The sequence below is a fragment of the Desmodus rotundus genome, chromosome 6 (genome assembly GCF_022682495.2).
Source record: "Desmodus rotundus isolate HL8 chromosome 6, HLdesRot8A.1, whole genome shotgun sequence".
NCBI classification, from domain to species: domain Eukaryota; kingdom Metazoa; phylum Chordata; class Mammalia; order Chiroptera; family Phyllostomidae; genus Desmodus; species Desmodus rotundus.
Window position 1 is genome coordinate 84,881,000 of NC_071392.1, and position 20,896 is coordinate 84,901,895.

At 43.3% G+C, this 20,896-nt stretch overlaps 1 protein-coding gene across 2 annotated transcripts; it reads right to left on the reverse strand.

The window, feature by feature from the left end:
• Positions 1-5,440: 5,440 nt before the first annotated feature.
• CLEC5A (C-type lectin domain containing 5A) lies at positions 5,441-12,824 on the reverse strand. 2 transcript variants are annotated; one of them, XM_024555043.2, is made up of 6 exons: positions 12,746-12,824; positions 11,950-12,009; positions 10,024-10,083; positions 9,337-9,473; positions 6,108-6,214; positions 5,441-5,555 (listed from the first exon to the last, which is right to left on the reverse strand). In XM_024555043.2, the coding sequence occupies exons 1-6, from the start codon at positions 12,822-12,824 to the stop codon at positions 5,441-5,443; spliced, it is 558 nt and encodes a 185-aa protein (XP_024410811.2). The 2 variants fall into 2 exon arrangements, with proteins under 2 accessions (XP_024410811.2, XP_024410812.2); XM_024555044.2 differs by lacking the exon at positions 10,024-10,083.
• Positions 12,825-20,896: the final 8,072 nt, after the last annotated feature.

Sequence of the window (20,896 nt, forward strand, 5' to 3'; positions counted from 1 at the left end):
CCTTCCCCTAAGGCATTTTGCGTAGGAAAACTCTTATTGTGGAGCCTAGAACAATCTGAAAAGGTCTTACTCATCTCTAAGCTGTATCTTGTCATCATCAAATCATCTGTTGCAACAAAAGTCTAGTAAGTCATGGTCATGGTTTTCACGTGATTGGTTGTTAGCTTGAAAATTCATTTTGTTATCTTAAAGATACACACACCCATACATACATACACAGGGTGGGGCAAAAGCAGGTTTACAGTTACTTGTATGGAAAATAATACAAAACTAGTAAATAATAACACAAGAATAAACTCTGTGTTTTGTGTACTCACAAGTATAAAGCTATTTTCGCCCACCCCTGCATATGTACACATGTAAGTATATGTTTTTCAAGTTATGGTAGAGTTCACAGCAAAACTTAAAAAAACTAAATGTGAAAATAATATGTGCGATGTTTAGATTTCTGAACAGAAGAGGCTAGCTGCCTACTTAATTCTAGGTTTTGAGCATGTTCCCAGGATATGTCCTGCGCTTTATGTCCTGTATGTAAATTGCCCTGTTCCTTCTCTGGCTCAAACATATTCTCTTGATTTCCTGTCCCAAAGCCCGGTGGCCTCATTTCTTCTCTGCAGAGTGTAGAGAAGGAACTCATTCCACAATTCTGGACGCCTTTACAGAGCCAGGGTGGCTGGTTTTTAAACACCAACACACGTGTAACCTGTGGACTGCTTCAGGAGGAGCTAGGCAAGGAGGTGCTCTCTCACCTGATAGCACCCAGACCACGCTGCCTGCCACGGGGTGGGGTGGGGTGGGGGCGCGGTGGAGCAGCTGTGCTGGGGCTGAAGGGACAAGGGCAGGCAGGCTCCCCGGGCTGAGGGGGCGTGCACCGAGGGCAGAAGCAGGGGCAGCTTCTGCTGCCTCTCCCTGCCGTTCTCACACTCTCCAGTCTGTTGACAGTCTCTGGTACCCGCCCTCAGCTTCCTGTCCCATCGCTTGTTGGTCTTCTCCAGCCGCCGTCCCCTCCTGACTCCTCTTGGTAGCTCTCTGCCTGTAGTTCTGGTTCTCCAGCGCATTGCTTAGTTCTCCTTTTCCTGTGCCCCCTTGCCGCCCCCAAGTTCACCGTGCTGTGACCCCAGCTTTCCACTGAGCTGTCCCCATGCTGGTTTCCTGTGTTTCCAACCTTGACCCACCCTGTTTCCAGTCAACGTTTCCATTGCTTATGTCATAAGCACAATTTCACCCACTACAGCATTTCTGTGATAACAAAATATTGATAGCTAAGTGGAATATGCATAGGTGGCTGGTTAAAGAAATTACGTTTTATCCGAACAATGGAATATTATGTAGCTGTAAAAAAGGCTTTGTTTTCAATGATTAGAAATGATGTCCAAGCTATATTGTTACATGGGAAAAGCAAAGCACCCCGAAGTTAGTATTCAGCTTCCTGTGTAAGGACAGAGTGGAAATGGGTGTGCAGTGAGTCCCACTTAACGTTGTTGAGAGGCTCTTGAAACTGTGGCAAAATGATGTATTATAAAACCGGTTTTACCATAAGTGTATTGATATAAATGAGAATTAAATTCCTGTGGCAACTTCACCACAAAATGAGGAGGGCCTGCTGCATATTCATATTTGTGTTTGCTTATATTTGCTGGGGGACCGCATGGCGAGAATCTAGTGGGGAAGTGGGCACACGGAATGGGGAGGGGGGCATGGCCATCCCGTCATGTAACCATGTGCGTACTGCCTGTAAAAATAAAATAATTGCATTTCTTTTGGCGCAGAGGGATGTAGTAATTCAACCTCTCATCTTTTATTTATGAATTGATGTATTTGTTCCTTCTGTTATGCAGAAATATCTGCTTATTTATTGATACATATATTTCTCTGACAGGAAGATATTTAGTAAGTGGAGTCTCCTCTTAAATCAAAATGTTTTGGGAAATAGTTTTAGAACGTAACATAACACTGGGAGCGGAAGGAGAACGTCTCTGTGGCACACAGACAGGAGGGGGCTTGCCCAAGGTCACACCGTTAGTGTGTAGGACCCAAACCTACACAGTCTGGCTTCAGAGTTCATTTTCTTAACCACTGTGCTACACAGCCCAGCTGCCACCTAGCGCAATGCTAATTGTCTGTCTTCATCTGAACTCTGTGTTACTCACTCTTGTGTCAGGACAGCCGGGTCACGTTATGATAACACACCACCTCAGACATCTCTGCCACTCACAGGAGCCAATGTGCGTGGTATGCCCGGTGCCCGTCCACCCTGGTCAGCGCCCCTCTGCTCCTGATGCTCTTCAGTGTAGTCCAGGCTAACAGGGGCAGCCTCTAACTGGAATGGGGGACAGAGTGTGGCAAACCGTGGTCAGATTTTATTGGCCAGAGCAAGTGACAAGGCCAAGCCTGCTATCAGCAGGGTAGGAAAGGACCCTCCTCCTGCTGGGAGGGAGAGTGAATTTGTGAACAATAATATCATCTATCGCAATGCCTAACTTCAATCCAAAAGCATAAGATCATGTATGTCTAAAAAAGGGTAGCTTTACACATTGTACTTGTCTTTGTTACAGTCTGTTGCTTCTATAATCTAGGTACACACTTCTAATTAGATTCAAGAAGGAAAAAAATTGGATAGAACGCTGTTTTCAATCCTAAGGGTTTAAAAACTCAGCACTTGGGGAAACTGGATATCCATGCGCAGGAGAATGAATTTGGATTCTTACCTTATACCATATGTAAAAGTTAACTCAAAATAGATCAAAGATCTGGACATAAGAGCTAAAACTACAAAACTCTTAGAAGAGATCATAGGGGAACAGCTTCATGACAATGGATTTGGCAATCATTTAATGGAATGGCACCAAAAGCACAGGCAACAATAGGAAAAACAGATAGATTGGAAAACTTTAGTGCATCAAAGGACACCATTGAGAGTGAAAAGGCAAATTGGAGAGCCGCTTCTAAGAGAAAGATCTCAAGTTCAAATCTTCATGAAGGGCTTCCTGTTGTTTGTCGCCACTGAGATACATGGTGGGGAGCATTTAAGAGACACAAGGGTTTTGTGAGAGGGGCATCACCGCTCCACTTTATAGTAAAGAAATCAAGGCACAGAAAGCGTAAGGAATTAGCAATTCACATAGCACTTTGGACGCAAAGTCAAAACTTTAATCCAATGGTTTATTAGATTTCCATTGCTCCTTTAAAAACCACCCCACTGCTACCCTCTAAGGTGACATTTGTCTGTCCTTCTAAGAATCTGGCCACGCCCATCCCTCAGTAATAAACTTATAGTCCTCATATTTCCTGTATACTCCCCACCCACGCCCCAGCCCAGCCCACGGGCTCCTTTGAGAACTGTGCGGAACATCTCTTCATCATGGAGAAGATTCGAGCTGTCTGTATCCTAGGAAAATCACTAGATGTCTACCTTTCCGGCTCTGAAAGTCTGCAATCTATTCTGTCACAGAATAGGAAGTGTGGCAACCACAGTTCTCCCTTTTCAAAGCAGAACGGTTGTTGTTTCTTCTCTGTAGTCGGAATTCTGGGGCTTACCTTTGCTTAGAATTCTGCTTATTCTTTTTTTTTTACCACAAACTCAGCTCCTCTTCCCTTCCCTAGCTGCAACATTCTTCTTTGCTAACACCATCCGATTACTAATAGAATTCAAACGTCCATTCTACCCCAAACTCGAATTATTCCTGGCTATCTCCTTTAAGCAAATTCTAACACCTGATGCATTATCTCATTTTTAAAAATTATGAATAAGTTACATGCTAATTAATCAAAAATCATGAAGCCTAGAAATACAGGAACAGAGCTTAGTGGTATAATAAAAGTAAAACCGACAATTTAATTTGACACACATCTAATGACAGACAGAAGCATTGTGGCACTTTGTCGTTAGACGTAAATAAATGGTAAGCAATTTACTTAGGTGACTATGATCTCCATTAACTTTGTAAGTCTCTCCTATGATTTAATTCTTGTCACTGAGAACCCACGGCCTCCCTTTCCTCGATGCCATGCACTGAGGAGGGTGTGTAGCTGAAGTCATCTTGTGAGTACGGAGAACAGAGAGGATGCTCCATGACTCTTCTGCCTCTTTCTTGCCTCCCTTCCGGTCTGGCCAAATGAGCTCCTTGTTTCCTCCTGCATGATTTCCATTTGTCCCTGGCGTCCCCTTTCCCCAAATGCTCACTCCTTGCCTCCACCCAGTGTTTCCTTGAGCATCTCTCCCCTTTTTCTTTTTAAAAGATTTTATTTATTTTTAGAGAGAGGGGAAGGGAAGGAGAAAGAGGGAGAGAAATATCACTGTGTGGTTGAATCTTATGCGCCCCCTACTGGGGACCTGGCCTGCAACCCAGGCATGTGCCCTGACTGGGAATCGAACCAGTGACCCTTTGGTTTGCAGACCAATGCTCAATCCACTGAGCTACACCAGCCATGGCCAATCCCTCCCCTTTTTCTATTTCTTGATCAGCTGGACCTGTCCGGGGCCAGTGTGATGCCAGCCAATGTGTGGCTGTGGTGTCTTTGGATCAGTATGCTGTCCCTGGTAGCTGAGTCTCCCCAGAACTGTGAGGAGGAATAAGTAGTCACTGGGGCCCAAGAGATGATCCCAGTTTCTTAAAATATACACAACAAATATGATCAAATAATCAGAATCTGTTAAAAAGGAGATTCAGGCCAAGACCAAGAAAATTTTTAGCTTGAGTCTCTCTTAGGGCTTTGCTGGAGAACAGAGATTCAGTCATCTTGGCTGTCTTGGCCACTGGGCTGTCTTAAAAGGAGTTTCCTAGCAGATTCCTGCCTGCCTAGACCCCCCCCCCACTTCTCCCCTGGAACAGCACCCTCTGTGCTCCAAGCTCAGCTGCAGGAGCACTTCCCCAACCCTGGCCTCAACTCAGACTGAGGAGGGCTGGGGTCATGGGGAGAGGGGCCTCTTGGGAACAGAGATAAGGTCACGGAAGTAATAGGCGAAACCCTGTTGGCCAGTCAGAAATGCTCAGTTCTATAGAAACATACCTGACTTTATACCATCTGAGGTGCCTCCATGAAACTGACCCTCTCCCTTGGACATGGCTGGTCTCCAGTCTCCCAGGGTGGAGTTCTGAAGCCCATCCCTGCCAACAGGCCACAACCTCTTCCAGAGTACAGATGGATGAAGGGGGCTTTGACTCGATGACCTGTTCAGATCCAAAAAGAATCACAGGTATGACTGTCCCAGGAAATGGGGTCTTGAGGAATTGCTGGGTCAGAGTGGGGAGTACGCCATACTCAGCTGTGTCCATGCAAGTTCGTTTGTGGGGGGGCCTGTGCGTCTGCTCCGAGGATTCATTAGGGAGCTCTGCCCGCAACCTGTGGGAGATGGCACAGTAATTTGATGCTCGATATTTTCTTCTGCTGTCTTCGTAAGTATATTTGTTGTTCTTGTGAGAGACCACAGAGAACACGGTCATTTGGCAGGCTTGTCACAGATCCAGCGGTGCGGGGTGTCACACAGTGCAGCATCGAATGTCTTTGTTAGGCCCATGGTCACACAGTTGAAACTCTGAAGATGATTGGTGACACTAAAGGGGAAAAGGTCGTGTGGTTACAGGCCATCACATCAGCCCTGCTTTTTCCTGATTTCAGTCCCCTTAGATCCCAAGTCTGTGGGGAACCGTTCCAAGCGTGGGAAATGTGGCTCAGCCCCCACTGGAAAAACCAGTGGGGAGCGAGGTTGGCAGGCAGGACCCACGTCCATGGATAAGTTCTCCAGTGGGAAATCAGGCCTGCATTGTACCCAGACTGCTATGAGACTTTCTCTTGCTGAAACTCCCTCACCCTGAATGGAGGAAACAAATGTTTACTGAGTATTTTTATCTTCCCAGAATCTGGGCTAGACCCAGAATACGCTTCTCTCTACTTAGAAATGCTTGATATGTTCCATAATATTAAAACATTTACAGAAAAATGCATCTCTGGGAATAGATGGGTTGGAAGAAAGGAGAGGAAGAGAACAAAGATGACTATGTCTTTGGTCTCGGCCTTTGTACCATTCAGGACAGACCCACTGAATCTCAGGTCTAGACACTCGAGGCAAACGAGGATCCCTAGAAAAATGTGAAATGTTTACGTACTTGCAGTTGAAAATGGAGTTGTTGATCCAACGCCATCTTTTCTCTGCTAGCTGATATTGTAAGCCAATAAAATACTTCTCAGCTCCAGTTATGTCCTGGAGAAACTTCTAGAAAACAGAAGGTTCTTTGCTGTTGTTTCCCTTGTGCCAGTGGGCCCATGATTGTGTCTGATTCTGGGATCAAGGAGACTGGCAGGGGACTCTGGGACCGGGTACTGCTGGCAGCCAACGTAAACCCCAGAGAAGTAATTCCCAGTCTACACAGGGTATCAGGATCACTTGGAGATCTTGTTAAAACAGAAGGCTGTGAAGTCTGCTGTAGGGGACCAAGGATTTAGATTTCTGACATATCCCATGTGATGGGAAATGATAGGGGAGGGTACTACACCATCTAAAAAAGGTAATTTCAAATACATCCCATTTCTTGGCACTCTCTGCATGGGATTGCTAGAAATTTTACATTCCAAATGAGGTTTGGTCAAGTGAATTTCTCAAGTACTTGGCAAGAAAAAACAGATTTAAAGTGTATTGCTAAAGCAGATAATTCCATGAGAAATAATCAGTGTTTATTAAGTATTTGTTGACTTGACGCTAATCCAAGACCTCTTAGTTTCTGTATTAAGTGAAAGAATAACAAATCTCCCAGCCAGCAGGCTGGGACCTCCTGGCCTCTCCTGTACTCTTCATGTGCTCAGGGGACATCCGAGTCCACTGGGATATTCTCTGCCTCCCCACGGCTGGTGCCTTCGTCCCTCCTTTCCCAATGCTCTCCCTCCTGCAAATATCCAATTTTATTATTTTTAAACGTCAATGACCAAATTTACTCATTTAACAAACATTTGAGTGTCTACTAGGTGCCAGGCATGGTATGAGGCTGGAGATACGGAAACAAATTTGTTTCTCCTAAAGAAATTATTATCTAAAACGGATATCAGCAAGCTATGGCCAGTGGGCCAAATCCAGACTGTAGCCCATTTTTGTAAATAAGGCTTTATTAGAACACAGCCAGGCCCAATTTAAAAAATAAATATTGTCTATGGCTGCTTTTGAGGTACAATGGCAGCCTTAAGTAGTCGTGACAGAGACCTTATGACCTGAAAGGCATAAAATATATACCATCTGGCTCTTTAAGAGAAAATGTGCTGACCTATGGTCTAACACAAGGGCTCTTAACTCTTGCTGGACAAGCTTCTGAGGGGATCTATGAAGCTGTTAGAATTGTATTCAAACTATTGTGCTCATGTAATGTTTCTGGGAAGAGGTGCACAGATTTCACCTCCGTTTCTAAGCCCCCCGTCATGCCAGCACGTTGAAGATACAGAGCTACCATAAGACAAGATAGATGAGTCAACCCGCGTAGTGTGGTGCCCCGGGGAAATACATGCTAGGTGGGGTGCAGGCAGAAAGAGGAAGTGATCGATTCTGGGTGAACTTGGGGTTTTCTAGAAGAACTCTAGAAGAGGTGATGCTTGAGATAAATTTTGGGGTATAGCTGTCTGTCAGGCAAATGCGAGGCAAGGGCGTGGGCCAGGGTTTGACTTTCTGGAAGAGGGAGCATCAGATCACGGATACACTGCAGAGCAGCCTGGAGCATTTGAGGAAATGCAAGATGTGTGATGTGGTTAGTGCAGAGGTAGGAGGGAGATGACTTGGGACTCAAACCTTGAGAGGCTGGACTGTGTGGACAGCTAGGGAAGCTGGGCTGGCAAATGGCACAGACAGTTTGGAGCCCGAGGGATTTTATTAGATCAGTTCTGTGGAGGATAGGTAAGAAGGAGCAAAGGGAGGAGTTAGAAGAATTGGGAGAAATCCAGATGAGAGGTGAATCATTTTCTACAGGGATAGGTAGGAAAGGATTTGTTTAGCAACTAATTTAAGAGCAAAGAGAAAAGGTCAAGTTCTAGCAAACTGTCCGCATTTGATCTTGGGTGGCAGGATTACTCACCAGTATTTGGAATGTAACAAGAGGGACAGGTGGACAGAGTTTAGTGGACTCAGTTGGAATATAGTGAGTTTGTGGTGCTTTTGAAACATCAAAGGGGAATTTGATGTACTGTCTGGTCTGGAGAGAGCGAGCTGGAAGAGGCTGAGCTGCAGATACAGACTTGAGAATCCTCAGCAAACCACGGGTGGGGAGCTTTTTCTGGGCTTAGCGTGGAGTATGAGTGGTAGAGATGCCAAGGATGGCGCTTGAGATGCGCCAGGACTTAAGCACTGAGTAGAAGAAAAGAGGCTATCGACTTTCTGTCCCATTCCCTGCTTCTCCTCCTCTTCTTTCTCCCCCTCTCTTGCTCCTGGTGTTCTACCGTAAAGTATTTTTTCTTCCCACAGGGGTTCTTAGTCCTAGAGGATCTGTAGCTCTTTGTTAGACGGCTACATCAAAGATTCACAGAAGATCCTCATACAAATTCTAAGAAGGGGGAAGGGACGGAGGGGAGGGAAGCAAGATTACTGTATGCAGCACAATGTCTAGCACTCTGAGAATGCCTAGGATTTGCGGGAGAGGCAACTATAAACTAAAATATATTACAGTGTGAAATTGAGTGCAGTGTAGGTTTGGCGTTAGCTCTCAAGTCCACGTGCTGTCACTCGGTAGGTGTATGACCTCGGTCAAATTACTCCCCTGTGCCCTAGTGTCCTCATATATAAATTATGGATAATAACACCTCCTCAGAATTGTTCTGATGACAAAGGAGATAATAAAACAAAGCTTTTTGCATAGTGTTAGCTATTTTCATCATAATTGTATACTGCAATCCCAATTCTATGCCCTAATTCTTTGTGGGCTTTTTTTACATCACTCATTTTGTTAATTTGCAGCTTCCTTATTTATGAGGTAGACTGCTATGATACATTAATTAACAGATACTATCTTTGCAGTCTCCCATAGTTCTTAAACAACTCTCATGCACATCAGCTCATTTGGTCATTCCCTGCACTTCAGGGGCTCTGGTCCATTCCCAGGATACCAGTCTGCTCCTGTGCCCCTGGGAGAAACCACAGAGGGTGGGTTTCACGAGCTCAAGTGGACCTGAGGAGCACACCCCAGGGCTACTGAGTAGGGTCTCCCGTCTCCCTGCTGAGAACAAGGAGCTCGAGCTCCCAGCCAGCCTCCTCTCCACCCCTCACCCCCAGCGTGCCCCTGCTCTGCCAGTCAGGTTGCCCACCACCTCCTCCCCCTGAGGCTGGCGACAGGTGGGCTGCTTTATGTGCCCTTCCAGTGCTCTCACCAGTTTCTCTGGGGTGTTGATGATGGCCAAAGTTGATCCTTGTGCTTCACAGATGGCCTTGCTTTTGTCCCAGGACATTTCAGAGGTGGACAAGAAAAAACATCTTCCTTGATGAAAATCCCACCTCCTGGGGCAGACTAAGGAAATTTAAGGGAAGAGAGTATGAGATTAGTGCTTGAGGGTGTGAACCCTGGAACCGAGGCAGAACATAGTGGGACACGGGTTTGTTTATAATGATTATGTTCATACAAATCAGCCTCAATCCAGGAAGAAATTTTATCCAGTTGAGTCTTAGTTTCCCTGTCTACAACATGAAGGGAATGAATGAGAAGGTCTTTATCCGTCCCTTTGATCAAAAAAGTTTCATAAGAAAGGGGGCAGTGGAAAAAGTCTTTAAGAACTCTGTACATGAGTCCGGACAGGTGGTAGGTTGGTTGGAGGGTCGTCCCATACACCAAAAGGTTGTGGGTTCCATCCCTGGTCAGGGCACATATGGGGGGGTGGCAACTGATTGATGTTTCTCTCTCTCTTTCTCTCCCCCTCTCCCTACCCCTCCCTTTCTCCCTATCCTCCCCACCTTTTTCTCTCTCTGAAATCAGTAAGAACATATCCTTGGGAGAGGATTAGAAAAAAAGTTGGTACATGAGAACCTGGGGGTGGAGAGGAGGTAATAACCCTGCTCTTTACCTGTTCCAGAGCTCTCTGTGGGAGTGAAGCTGATGTTACCATTTCTGAAAATCTGCGGGACTGAAATGAGAAGAAAACCTGAAGGTAGGCATGTGATGAGTATGACACACAGACATCAGAGCAGCTGTTCAGTCCCTGTGACTGTCTCTGGACAGTGGAGGTGACAGGGGGCTCTCAGTCACTCTGTGCTAGAATTTTTCAGAGATTTTCTTTCTTGGAACCTTCCGTCTAACTACCACCATTACTTGTCATGCCCCACACCCCAAATTCTAGTTCATGCCTTTTTGTTTGTTTTTTTTTTTGGTGTGGCAGTAGGTGTGAAATGCTGAGAGAAAGAACAGGAGAGAGGCAGAGGACTGGATGAATTTAGTATCAGAAGGAAACCTCTCATTCCCTTCTCACATCCACCTCTGACGGTATTTTCCCCAAAGAGCTATTTGGGTCACTTCCCCTGCAGGTGCCAGGGAACAAATAAACATGGCATCTTCGCTGCTCTCCCAGGTCTGGTGCCTCGAACCCTGTACGGAAATGCATCATCCCGGCCGGTAGCTTTTGGGCCCTTCTCTGAGCAGCGCTGAGCAATGAGGACCGTGGCTAACTAGAGCGAGTTTCAGGATCAGGCGCTGGCTATTGGCAGACAAGAAGTCAGGTGCACATTCCTATGGGCCGAAAAGAGTGAAATATTTCTTTGAATAGAAATAAGGGATCTGATAGGCCTCCAAGAGGCCTCATTTTTCCTGGGACACTGGCTGTCCGAGCAGGCAGGCACAGTGGCTCTGGGGGTGGCCAAATACATCCTCAGTGGCCCAGTTATGGTGGAAGATGCCTTTAGTTCACCCGGATGCCACATTAGCTGTTTACAATTATACTAATAAAACATACGAGTTTGCACTCTCCTTTTCTCTCAGTCTGCAGTTCAAAGGCTCTTTGTGGTATGTGTGTAATAACCTGCTTTTCACCAGCAACTGAACGCCACTCCATAAGTACTTCATGAGTATCTCTGCCACGTAGCTCAGGCCACTGAGAGCCACGGTTGGAACAAAGACAAACAAGAGATTATCCTTCTCCTAAAGATGTACATAGTAGGAGGTGTCTTCAGAGGAAGTGAGAAGGAGGTCCTTGGGAAAGTTTCAAGAGGAGGTGGGTTTAGTGGGGAGAGCCGTGCCTCGCCCGTCTCCTCACCCCCCAAAGCTCTGACATCGCGCCCTGTACTTTATAGTTGACCAGTGTCCCCTGTTGCTATTCTTCTTTTACGGCTGGTCTGCTGTAGTGCTAGGCACACAAGGGGATGCTGAATACAATTTTTTTCCCCGGGGGGATGGGCTTCTTTGTAATAATTCCTTTAGGGGCACAACATGTTGGAGTTTATTAAGTGCTTTCCCATTACATCACAGTGGTTCCACACAAATCATCCTCATGCCCAGGAGGAAAACGGAGGGTCAGGCATTTCACTCAGTCTAGTCTAGGATCCCCAACTATAAAAGGAAGGGAATGAATTAGAAGATTGTTTTCTGGGTGTACTGCATTTGTTTTATTTTATTTTTCAGTTTTATTGAGCTATAACTGGCATAGAACATTGTGTAAGTTTCAGGTGTACAGTGTGATGATTTGATACACACGTACATTGCAAAATTTATTACCACAATGAGATTAGTTAACCCCTTCATCACTTCAAATACTTGCCCCTTTTTTCGGTAGTAAGAACATTTAAGACCTATTCTTTTAGCAACTTCCAGGCATAGCATACAGTAGTCACCAAGCTGTACATGAGATGTGCATCCCCAGATTGTACATGTCTTATAAATCAGGAGATCTTTATGAACACTTCCTGCCAAATAAGTTCTTGGGGAAAGTCCCTGAGAAAGGTCTTTAGGAATCCAGCACCTAAGAACCAGGCAGAGAGCAGATTATTGTCACACATGTTACCTGTTCCGTAGCTCCTTGTGGGGCTGAAGCTGTCATTACTTTTGCCAAAAATCTGTGGGACTGCAAAGAAATCAGCTGTTGGCTCAGCCCCAACCATGGGATGAGTATAACAAACATCCCTTCGAGGGCTGCTAGGCACTGTGACTACTTATGGAAAATTTTGAACTCTCTGACTCCGAGGTCAGCAAAGATATGTATATGTTTTTGTGACTATGTTCATTCATTCCTATTCCCATTTTCTTCCTGCCCTTTGATGTGATAGGAATGGCACCTTCAGGTTGGGTCATCAGGCAGCCAGCTCTTACCCATCTTACTGCCTTCTAATCCCATTTCCTTCCTCACTTATTTTCCCTCCTGGAGAAGATTCTACTTGCTGCAATTGTAGCAAAATCCCTTGACATGAGGCTTTTCTTTCTAAGCTTTGGACAAATAAGTTTCTATACACACAAGAAAATTTCTGCCTCTGTGAAATCCTTTATCTTAAATTACTTCTCTTAGTACAGCCTATCCTTAGGATGAACTGCAGCTGAATTTTCATGGTTTATCAACAATAAGCACTGCTGAGTATTTCAGCTCAGATTACCCAATGCATACTCTAGGGCAAAAGCTTTGTGTGGGGTTCTGCATCTCCGAGGTAGACCGAGGAACCTGGCCCCTGGCGTGCTTGGGGAAGTAAGAAGGGTAGTGTCAGTTGCTTTCGGGTGGAAAGACTTGGGCACTTAACTTCACCTTCTGAGAAAAGAGCCAAAGGACAAGACAGTATGGGGCTGGGGTAAGAGGTTGCTCAAATACTCACAATAAAGCAGAAATAAGGTCATTCCAACAATTTTAAGTGCCACCACAGTAAGCACGGAGATGACCATGTGCCAGTTCATGATGAAGGAGCTGAGGAAGCCTGTTGGGATAGAGCACAGGGCCACCGTCAGTGTCTGGGGGTGAGAATTCTTTCTACCAGGGCACATGCCAGCGTCCTCCTCAGGCACCCTTAGGGAGGGCCTGGGGAGACTGGCGTGCCATTGACAGGTGGCAGGAGGAGACGCAGCACAGGCCCCAAAGACAGATAGGATTTGTGCCAGCTGGAAGCCTTGGAACTTGGCATGCTCCCTCTCCTTCACCCATCCTTTAGCTGGGCCTCAGCCCTGTCCCCATCTGTGGCTACCTAAATTCCGTCTAGTAAAATAAATCCTTTCCTGGACTTTGAAAACCCTTAGTCTTGAAATGATTCTTGCTCCCTAGCCTTCTGTAGTCGTCTTGGCCATACTGACTTCAGCTGTCAGAAGCCTCAGTCTTACATCCTCACAGACACATCCCTTAAAGCAAGGGACATAAAGGAAAGAATAAACAAATGGGACCTCATCAAAATAAAAAGCTTCTGCAGGGCTAAAGAAAACAGCATTAAAATACAAAGAGAACCAACAGTATGGGAAAACATATTTGCCAATGATACCTCAGACAAGGGCCTGATCTCCAAAATATATAAAGAACTCACACTACTCCACTCCAGGAAGACAAACAACCCAATGAAAAAATGGGCAAAGGAGTTGAACAGACACTTCTCCAAGGAAGACATACAGAGGGCCCAGAGACATATGAAAAGATGCTCAACATCACTAGCCATCAGAGAGATGCAAATTAAAACCACAATGAGGTACCATCTCACACCAGTCAGAGTGGCCATCATAAACAAATCAACAAACAAGTGTTGGAGAGGGTGCGGAGAAAGGGAACCCTAGTGCACTGTTGGTGGGAATGCAGACTGGTGCGGCCACTGTGGAAAACAGTATGGAATTTCCTCAGAAAACTAAAAATCGAACTGCCCTTTGACCCAGCAATTCCGCTGCTGGGATTATACCCTAAGAACCCTGAAACACCCATCCAAAAGAACCTATGCACCCCAATGTTCATAGCAGCACAATTTACAATAGCCAAGTACTGGAAGCAACCTAAGTGCCCATCAGCAAATGAGTGGATCAAAAAATTATGGTACATTTACACAATGGAATTCTGCGCAGCAGAGAGAAAGAAGGAGCTTATACCCTTTGCAATGGCATGGATGAAACTGGAGAGCATTATGCTAAGTGAAATAAGCCAGGTGGTGAGGGACAAATACCATATGATCTCACCTTTAACTGGAACATAATCAACAAAAGAAAAAAGCAAACAGAATATAACCAGAGACACTGAAATTAAGAACATTGTAACAATAGCCACAGGGGAGTGGGGAGGGGATAGTGGGGAGAGGGGTCTATAGGAGCTACTATAAAGGACACAAGGACAAAATCAAGGGGGAGGGTGGAGGTGGGGGAGGGAGGTGGGACTGGCTGAGGTGGGGTGGAGGGAAGGGGAGAAAATGCAGACAATTGTAATTGAATAAAAATAAATAAATAAATTTAAAAAAATAAATGAACTTAAAAAAAAAAAGAAGAAGAAGCCTCAGTCTTAAGGACTGTGCCGGGAGCTGATGGATGGAACAAGTGTCCCTGAAGGTCCTGGTGCTGGGGAAGAGCCAACCATCTGTGCAGAGGACAGACACATAGACTTACCTGTTCCCGCGCTGGGAGGCTGAGCTTGTTGGCAGGAGGGGATCTTCCAGTCGTCTTATTCCTGGCGCAGTGGGCAGAGGCCCCTTCTCCTGAGAATACGATCCTTCTGCTCAGGCGGCGTCCTTCCTTCTTCTCAGTCTCTCTGTCTCCACAGCATCCCCAGGCAAACCCTTCTTCCTGTTCAGCATTCTTGGCAAAGGGAGGGGGTGGAAGAAGGGGGAAGGAGGGGAAGGGAATCGACAGCCTTTGTGAGAGGAAGGTTCCTGCCAGAGTGGTTCTAATACGGGGGAGCACTTTTAGGAGAATTAGGAAGACAAAGTACCTCAATGCAGATTCATCCTTTCTCTGTATCTGAATCTCATTGAAATACAGTGGGAAGGAAATGTAATAAACTCTTAATGAATAGGGAACCTGCGTGAAGGGTATCTGGACATTATTTTTACTCTCCTTGCCACCTTTTTGCAAATCTGAAGTCACAGATATCAGTGAGCAGGTCCTCACGTGCCCTTCTCTCCACTCACTGCCATTCGTACGGCTTTGGTCAGTCCTCTCTGGCCCCAGCCCCTCACCTCCCAGACCGTGTGCCCTGGGATGATGGTGACTCCGGTATTTTTTGAGCATGGCGCTCTGCTGGGTACAGGGGAGGAAGTGAGGGCGAACAATGCTCAAGTCTTATTATCAAGGAGTGTTGAATGCATGTTACATTTGAAGTTTTCCTTTTATTACATAAAAAAGCTACATGGATTCATTAAAATATATTGGTAAGGAAACTTGAGAAAATGAGGGACATCCATATAAGTTCACACATTTAACTATAGTCATTGTTAACACTTCTGGGTGAGTATTCTTCCTAGATGAGTCGGTGGGTAGAAAAAATAGATATTGATTCATTTAGAAATGGAATCATTTTGAATATAGGGGTGGGGGAAAAGGATGTTTGTGGAGCATATAATAGGTGCGAAGCACAAATAGAACCCTCTCCCTTCTCCCAAGCACACCCACATATATGCCTCTATTCTCGCTTAACTAGGTAATTCTGAGTCACCCTTTGGGTCTTAGGTTAAATGTCACGTCTTTCAGGAAAGTTTGCCTGCCGATTCTCCTTCCCTGCTCCAGTTGGGTTGAGGTGCCCTTTATTTATGGTCTTATTATATCATGTCCTTTTTCCTCGAGAGTGCTCATTGCAGTATAATGCGTTTGTGTGTTTCCCCTGCTGGATGCTAGGAAGCCCTGGAGGCGGGGCTGCGTCTCTCTCCACCATTGTGACTCCGGCACAGCCGTGGGGCTCAGGCACCGCAGTGCAGCCACGGGCTTCTAAGCTTGTTGGGTTTCATGATTTATTTGAGAGAGGGTAGCAGGGCCTACAAAATATTTCTAATTGATTAACAATTTTTGTGGTATTCTTTATACTAATTAATAAACTTTCTGTTGTAGTTTTCAATAAGGATCATTTAAGTGCTAAACCATCTCTGAAGGGGTCGATTTCTGATTGGAAAACTTCACATCTTAAATAACCACCCTGGAGAAAGGATTGCGACTGTAGTACTTTAAGGACAACTCACCACCCCCTAGTGGATAGAGTTAATTTTTATTCCCTTATATGTTACTGATACTGTGTTATTTTAAAGTAGGTTGCCGCTGAGACCACGTGGCAAGCTAGAATTCATAGAATGAACAGAGTCACTAACAGGACCCCTCATAGAACTTGGTGACACATGCACTCACCTGACGAGTCAGGGCCCGGAGGTGAGGGGTGGCCGTGGGAAGCAGCGACTCCAGGGAAACTGTCACACTCGCACTTTGAGCAGTGGCTCACTGAATCAATTACAAGTTGTGCTGCAGAGGAATAACAAGGACACGGCTCCATTTCTGTCCAGGGCCACAGCAGTGGGCAAAAGAAGCATGGGCTCAGCAGTAAGACTCCCTGCTCAGGTTGCCTCTAGCCTGGCAACGCAGAGTGAGAGGGAAAAACCCTGCCCCCTCCCCCGCCCGGCTTCCCTCATCAAGTCTTCTAGGATTCGACTCTTTGGACATCCATCAGGTCCCATCTCAACTTTGAGTGATTAAAATGGTATCTGTGGTATTTACAACATCAAGAAATGACCCATATCTGTGTGCTAAGAAAAGCTTTGATATTTTCCTATAGAAAAGTCAAATTCATAAGCATGACCAGGCAGAACTTCTGTGATGGGACTTGTGAAAGTTAGATTTATTCGTGGGCTGAGAACCACTGGGATAGCATTTTGCAATGGCGAGGCACTGAGGTCTGCTCATTGCATCATTCATCAGGAAGCACGCTGCGCTGGGAGATTCACGGGTGTGGCAATACCAGCTGTGTGCCATCCACGCTGGAAAGTCTGGAAACACAGAAAGGCCAGGGCGTGGCAGGGTGAGCCCGAGTCTGTTGTACTCCATGCATGCACTAAGCATCACCGAGATGAACAAAAGGAACACAGACACAGCTTCAGTCCCCAGAGTCCCTACTTGTTTGGCTATTGAAATGATGAGTGGGCTCCCTGAGGGAGGTGATATTTGAGTGCCTGTAAGGCCGTCCACAGCCGAGTGAAATGGTTCTACCATCTTTGTGTCTGCTCATGGTCTTACTGGTTCCATTTATGGATTTTGTCCCACCCATTATATGATAGATCTTCTGGTTGCAAGTGTAAGAACTTCCCCGCAACCAAATGTAGGCAAGAGTGGTATGTATGGACTCATGAAATGTGATAAAGTGTTTTACAGTGAATCCAAAGCAGGACAAGGATTTAGCTGGACCTCTGGAACATCAGCAGCCAAATATGACCGGGTTTCGCAATATCTACCTCTAGTCTATGCTCGTTCCTGTTCGTGAGAAGAAATAGGGCCAGAAACGTAGCCACGGCGAGCTTTTGGATTTTATGTCTTACATATTTTTTCTTGGATTAAGACGTCGAGTTGACCCATCAAATATGGGGCAGGCAGAATCATGGTAATCATTTTAGGTGGAGCCAAGAAGTAGGTGGTGGTTCTCAGAAGAAAGAAGGTACTAGGAAGGAAAAAAGTCTGGTCCGTTCCAGCCATCCTCACTACCTCTTACACACTCGCTCCTCCCAGAGCTTTGGCCTTTAGCCTTGCCTTTCTCTCTGCCTTTATAGCCCAATTCCAAACTTACCTTTCTCAGGTAGCTTCTCTTTGGATGACCACACATCTATTTACACTTCTGTTCTCTAACCTGAATTTTCATGCTTCATTTTCAAGAGTTGGCTGGTGTTTTCCAACTGGGTGGCCTGATGTCAACCCAGTTGCATTAAGTTTCAAACCACATTTACCTACCATTTTCCCCAAACTCAGTCCAACTTCCTTTCTCCACTTCTTTATTATTGTTAATGATTGTGTCATATTACAACACACTTACACACTGAAAACATCCTTGATTCTTCCTTTTCTATCAACCACATACTAAAACACTAGTTGATATTTTTCAAACGCTCTTTTATACCTTTGCCATTCCCCCTACTCCATCCAAGTCCGAATCTTTAATCACAGGTGGGGTGCAAATGGCTCAAACCCTTTACCTCCTCTGCTTCCAGTCAGTATTAGGCAACACCGTCAGACAAATCATTATAAAATCACTGTTATGGTCACGTCACTTCCCTATTTAAGACTCTGTTATAGCCATTAGCATTAACAAGCCTCTTGAGTTTGGGAGAAAGTATTTGTAAACTCTATATCTGATAAAGGATTGATATGCAAAATAGGTACGCAACTCATGCAACTCCATAGCAAAACAGAACAGAACAAAAGCCAAACCTTATTAAAAATTGGCAGAGGATGTGAATGAGGGTAGAGATTTAATAATTGCACCATAACCACCACCAACAACAAAATGGTAATTATGTAAGGCAAAGGATGTGTTAACTAACCTTATTATGGTAAACATTTCACCATATATATGTGTATCATTACATCATATATTTTAATCTTACAAATATTCTATGTCAGTTATAATCTTTCTCAATAATGGGGGATGCAGTATATTGAAATTTGTGGGATATGGCAAAAATGGTTAGCAGGAAACTTAAAGCTTAAAATGTTTATATTAGAACAGAAAAAAAGAAATTAATGATGTAATTTTATGCCTTAAGAAGCTAAATGAGGGAGAGAAATTAAACCTAAGGAAGTAGAAGAAATGAAAAAATAAGAAATAGAAACTAAGTAGAAGAAAATAAAAGAAGTTTGGAAATATCAATAAATTGCTAAATCTCTAGGTAGAATGATGAATTAAAAAGAGAACAAAAGTTATTAAAATTGGGAATGAAAGAGGGGATAGCAAAGCAAATATTACAAATGGTAAAATGACAATAAAGGGACATTGTAATTAAATTTATGCCAATAAATTAAAAAACTTAGCTAAAATAGACAGTGTCCTTGAAAAATACAGCTTACCAAAATAGACAAAAGGAGAAATAGAAAGTATTAATAATATTATAGTTATTAAAAGAGAGCCAGACTCACAGAGAACAGGATGACAGCTAAGGGGGAGGGGAAGTTAGGCAGGGGAGAGATTGAGCAAAAAGGAAAAATGACTCATGGACATGGACAGCAGAGGGGTGACTGGGGGGCGGTTAGGGGACTAAATGGTAATGGGAAACATACATAAAAATAATCTAAAAACAAAATAAAACTGTAATTATTGTAATTTTAAAAAACCTTCCTAAATAGAAATTTCAGGCCCTAATGATTTCTCTGATTAATGCTATCAAATATTTAGAAGGAATAATACCAGTTTATACAAAGTCTTAAAGAAAATTAAGAAGATGAAATCGCTTCCCACTTGTGTTATGAGGCCAGGATAATCCTGATACCAAACTTGACAAAGATAACTTTTTAAAAATAGAAGTTAATAGTCCTCTGAACATACATGCAAAAATTCTTTACATAAGCAAGTCAAATAGACAGACACATAAAAATAATAATACATTATGACTAAGTAGAGATTGGTCCCAGGAATGCAATACTTGTTTAGCATTCAATAATTATTCAGTGTAAATCACTATGTTAACAAAACACAGAAGACACATACAGTCATCTCAATAAATACAGAAAAAAGGTTTTAATAAAACTCAACCCCCATTAATGATAAAAATTCTTACCATACTATGAATAAAAGTAGCCTTTCTCAATCTGACAATAGGAATCTAGCAGAGATCTAACTTATATTAGGTATGTAAGTATAATATATAGTCATAGCTAACATTGTATTTAATGATTAAATAGTGGATGTTTTTCCCCGAAAATCAGGACTGAGGCAAGGATGTACACTCATCTTCTTCTAATCAATATTGTATTGAATATTCCAGCCAATGAAATAAGTTAAATAAAATAAATAAAGGGCATAAAGATTGGGTAGGAAGAAGTAAAATTATCTTTATGTGTTGGTGACATAATAGTTGAAGAACCCACAAACAAATATTAGAACTAATAAACTAATTTAGAAAAGTAACAAGACACTTGGGTAATGTACAGAAATCAATTACATTTTTATATACTAGCAACAAATAATTGAAAAATAAAATTAAAAAAATTACATACAATAACATTATAAAGTATTACTTAGGATAATTTTATCAAAAGACATGTAAGACCTCTATACTCAAAGTATAATGCATGGCTGAGAGAAATTAAAGAGGTAAATAAATGAAGAGATATATCATATTCATAGATTGTCAGACCGAATACTTTTAAGAAGTCAGTTTTCCTCAAATTGACCTTTGGATTCAGCATGGTAAGAATTTTAACAGGATTTAAAAAAAATAAACAAATTAATCCCAAATTTGTAAATTTGGTGAGGCAAAACAATTTGGGGGAAAAAAAAGTAAGTTTGGAAGACTCAATATCTGGTTTCAATATTTACCATTAACCTACAGTAATCAAGAAGGTGAAATTTTGGTGACTGATAGATATAGTATATCAATGGAATACAATATAGAGATCTGTAATATGTATATGGAATATATATAATATATATGAAAAGAGATTCATAAATATATAGTCACATGATTTTTGACAAAGGTGTCAAATCAATTCAGCAAGCAAGGGAAGTCTTCAAAAGAATGGTACTAGAATAACTGGATAGATGTATGGAAAAATAAAGTTCAACCCTTTTTAACATTAATACAAAAATTAATTAAAAATGAATTATGGTCTTATATATAAAAATGAAAACTACTAAAATGCTAGAGGAAACCATAGCAGATTATTTTTGCATTTTAGATGCAGGCAAATATTTCTTAGAACACAAAAAGCACTAAGCATTAAATGAAAATATGATAAATTTGATTTTATCAAAACTCAACATTTCTGTTCATCAAAAAAGATTAAGAAAATGAAAAGGCAGATCATAGTCTAGGTTAAAATAGTCACAATAC

Excerpts from the sequence above, each read along its gene's own strand:
- CLEC5A (XM_024555043.2), bottom strand. The coding sequence starts at position 12,824 with ATGAACTGGCACATGGTCATCTCCGTGCTTACTGTGGTGGCACTTAAA. Across the intron at positions 10,084-11,949 it reads CACAAGGAGCTACGGAACAG|TCCCGCAGATTTTCAGAAAT; the intron begins GTAACATGTGTG and ends TTCTCATTTCAG. Across the intron at positions 5,556-6,107 it reads AACTCCATTTTCAACTGCAA|TGTCACCAATCATCTTCAGA; the intron begins GTACGTAAACAT and ends TTTCCCCTTTAG.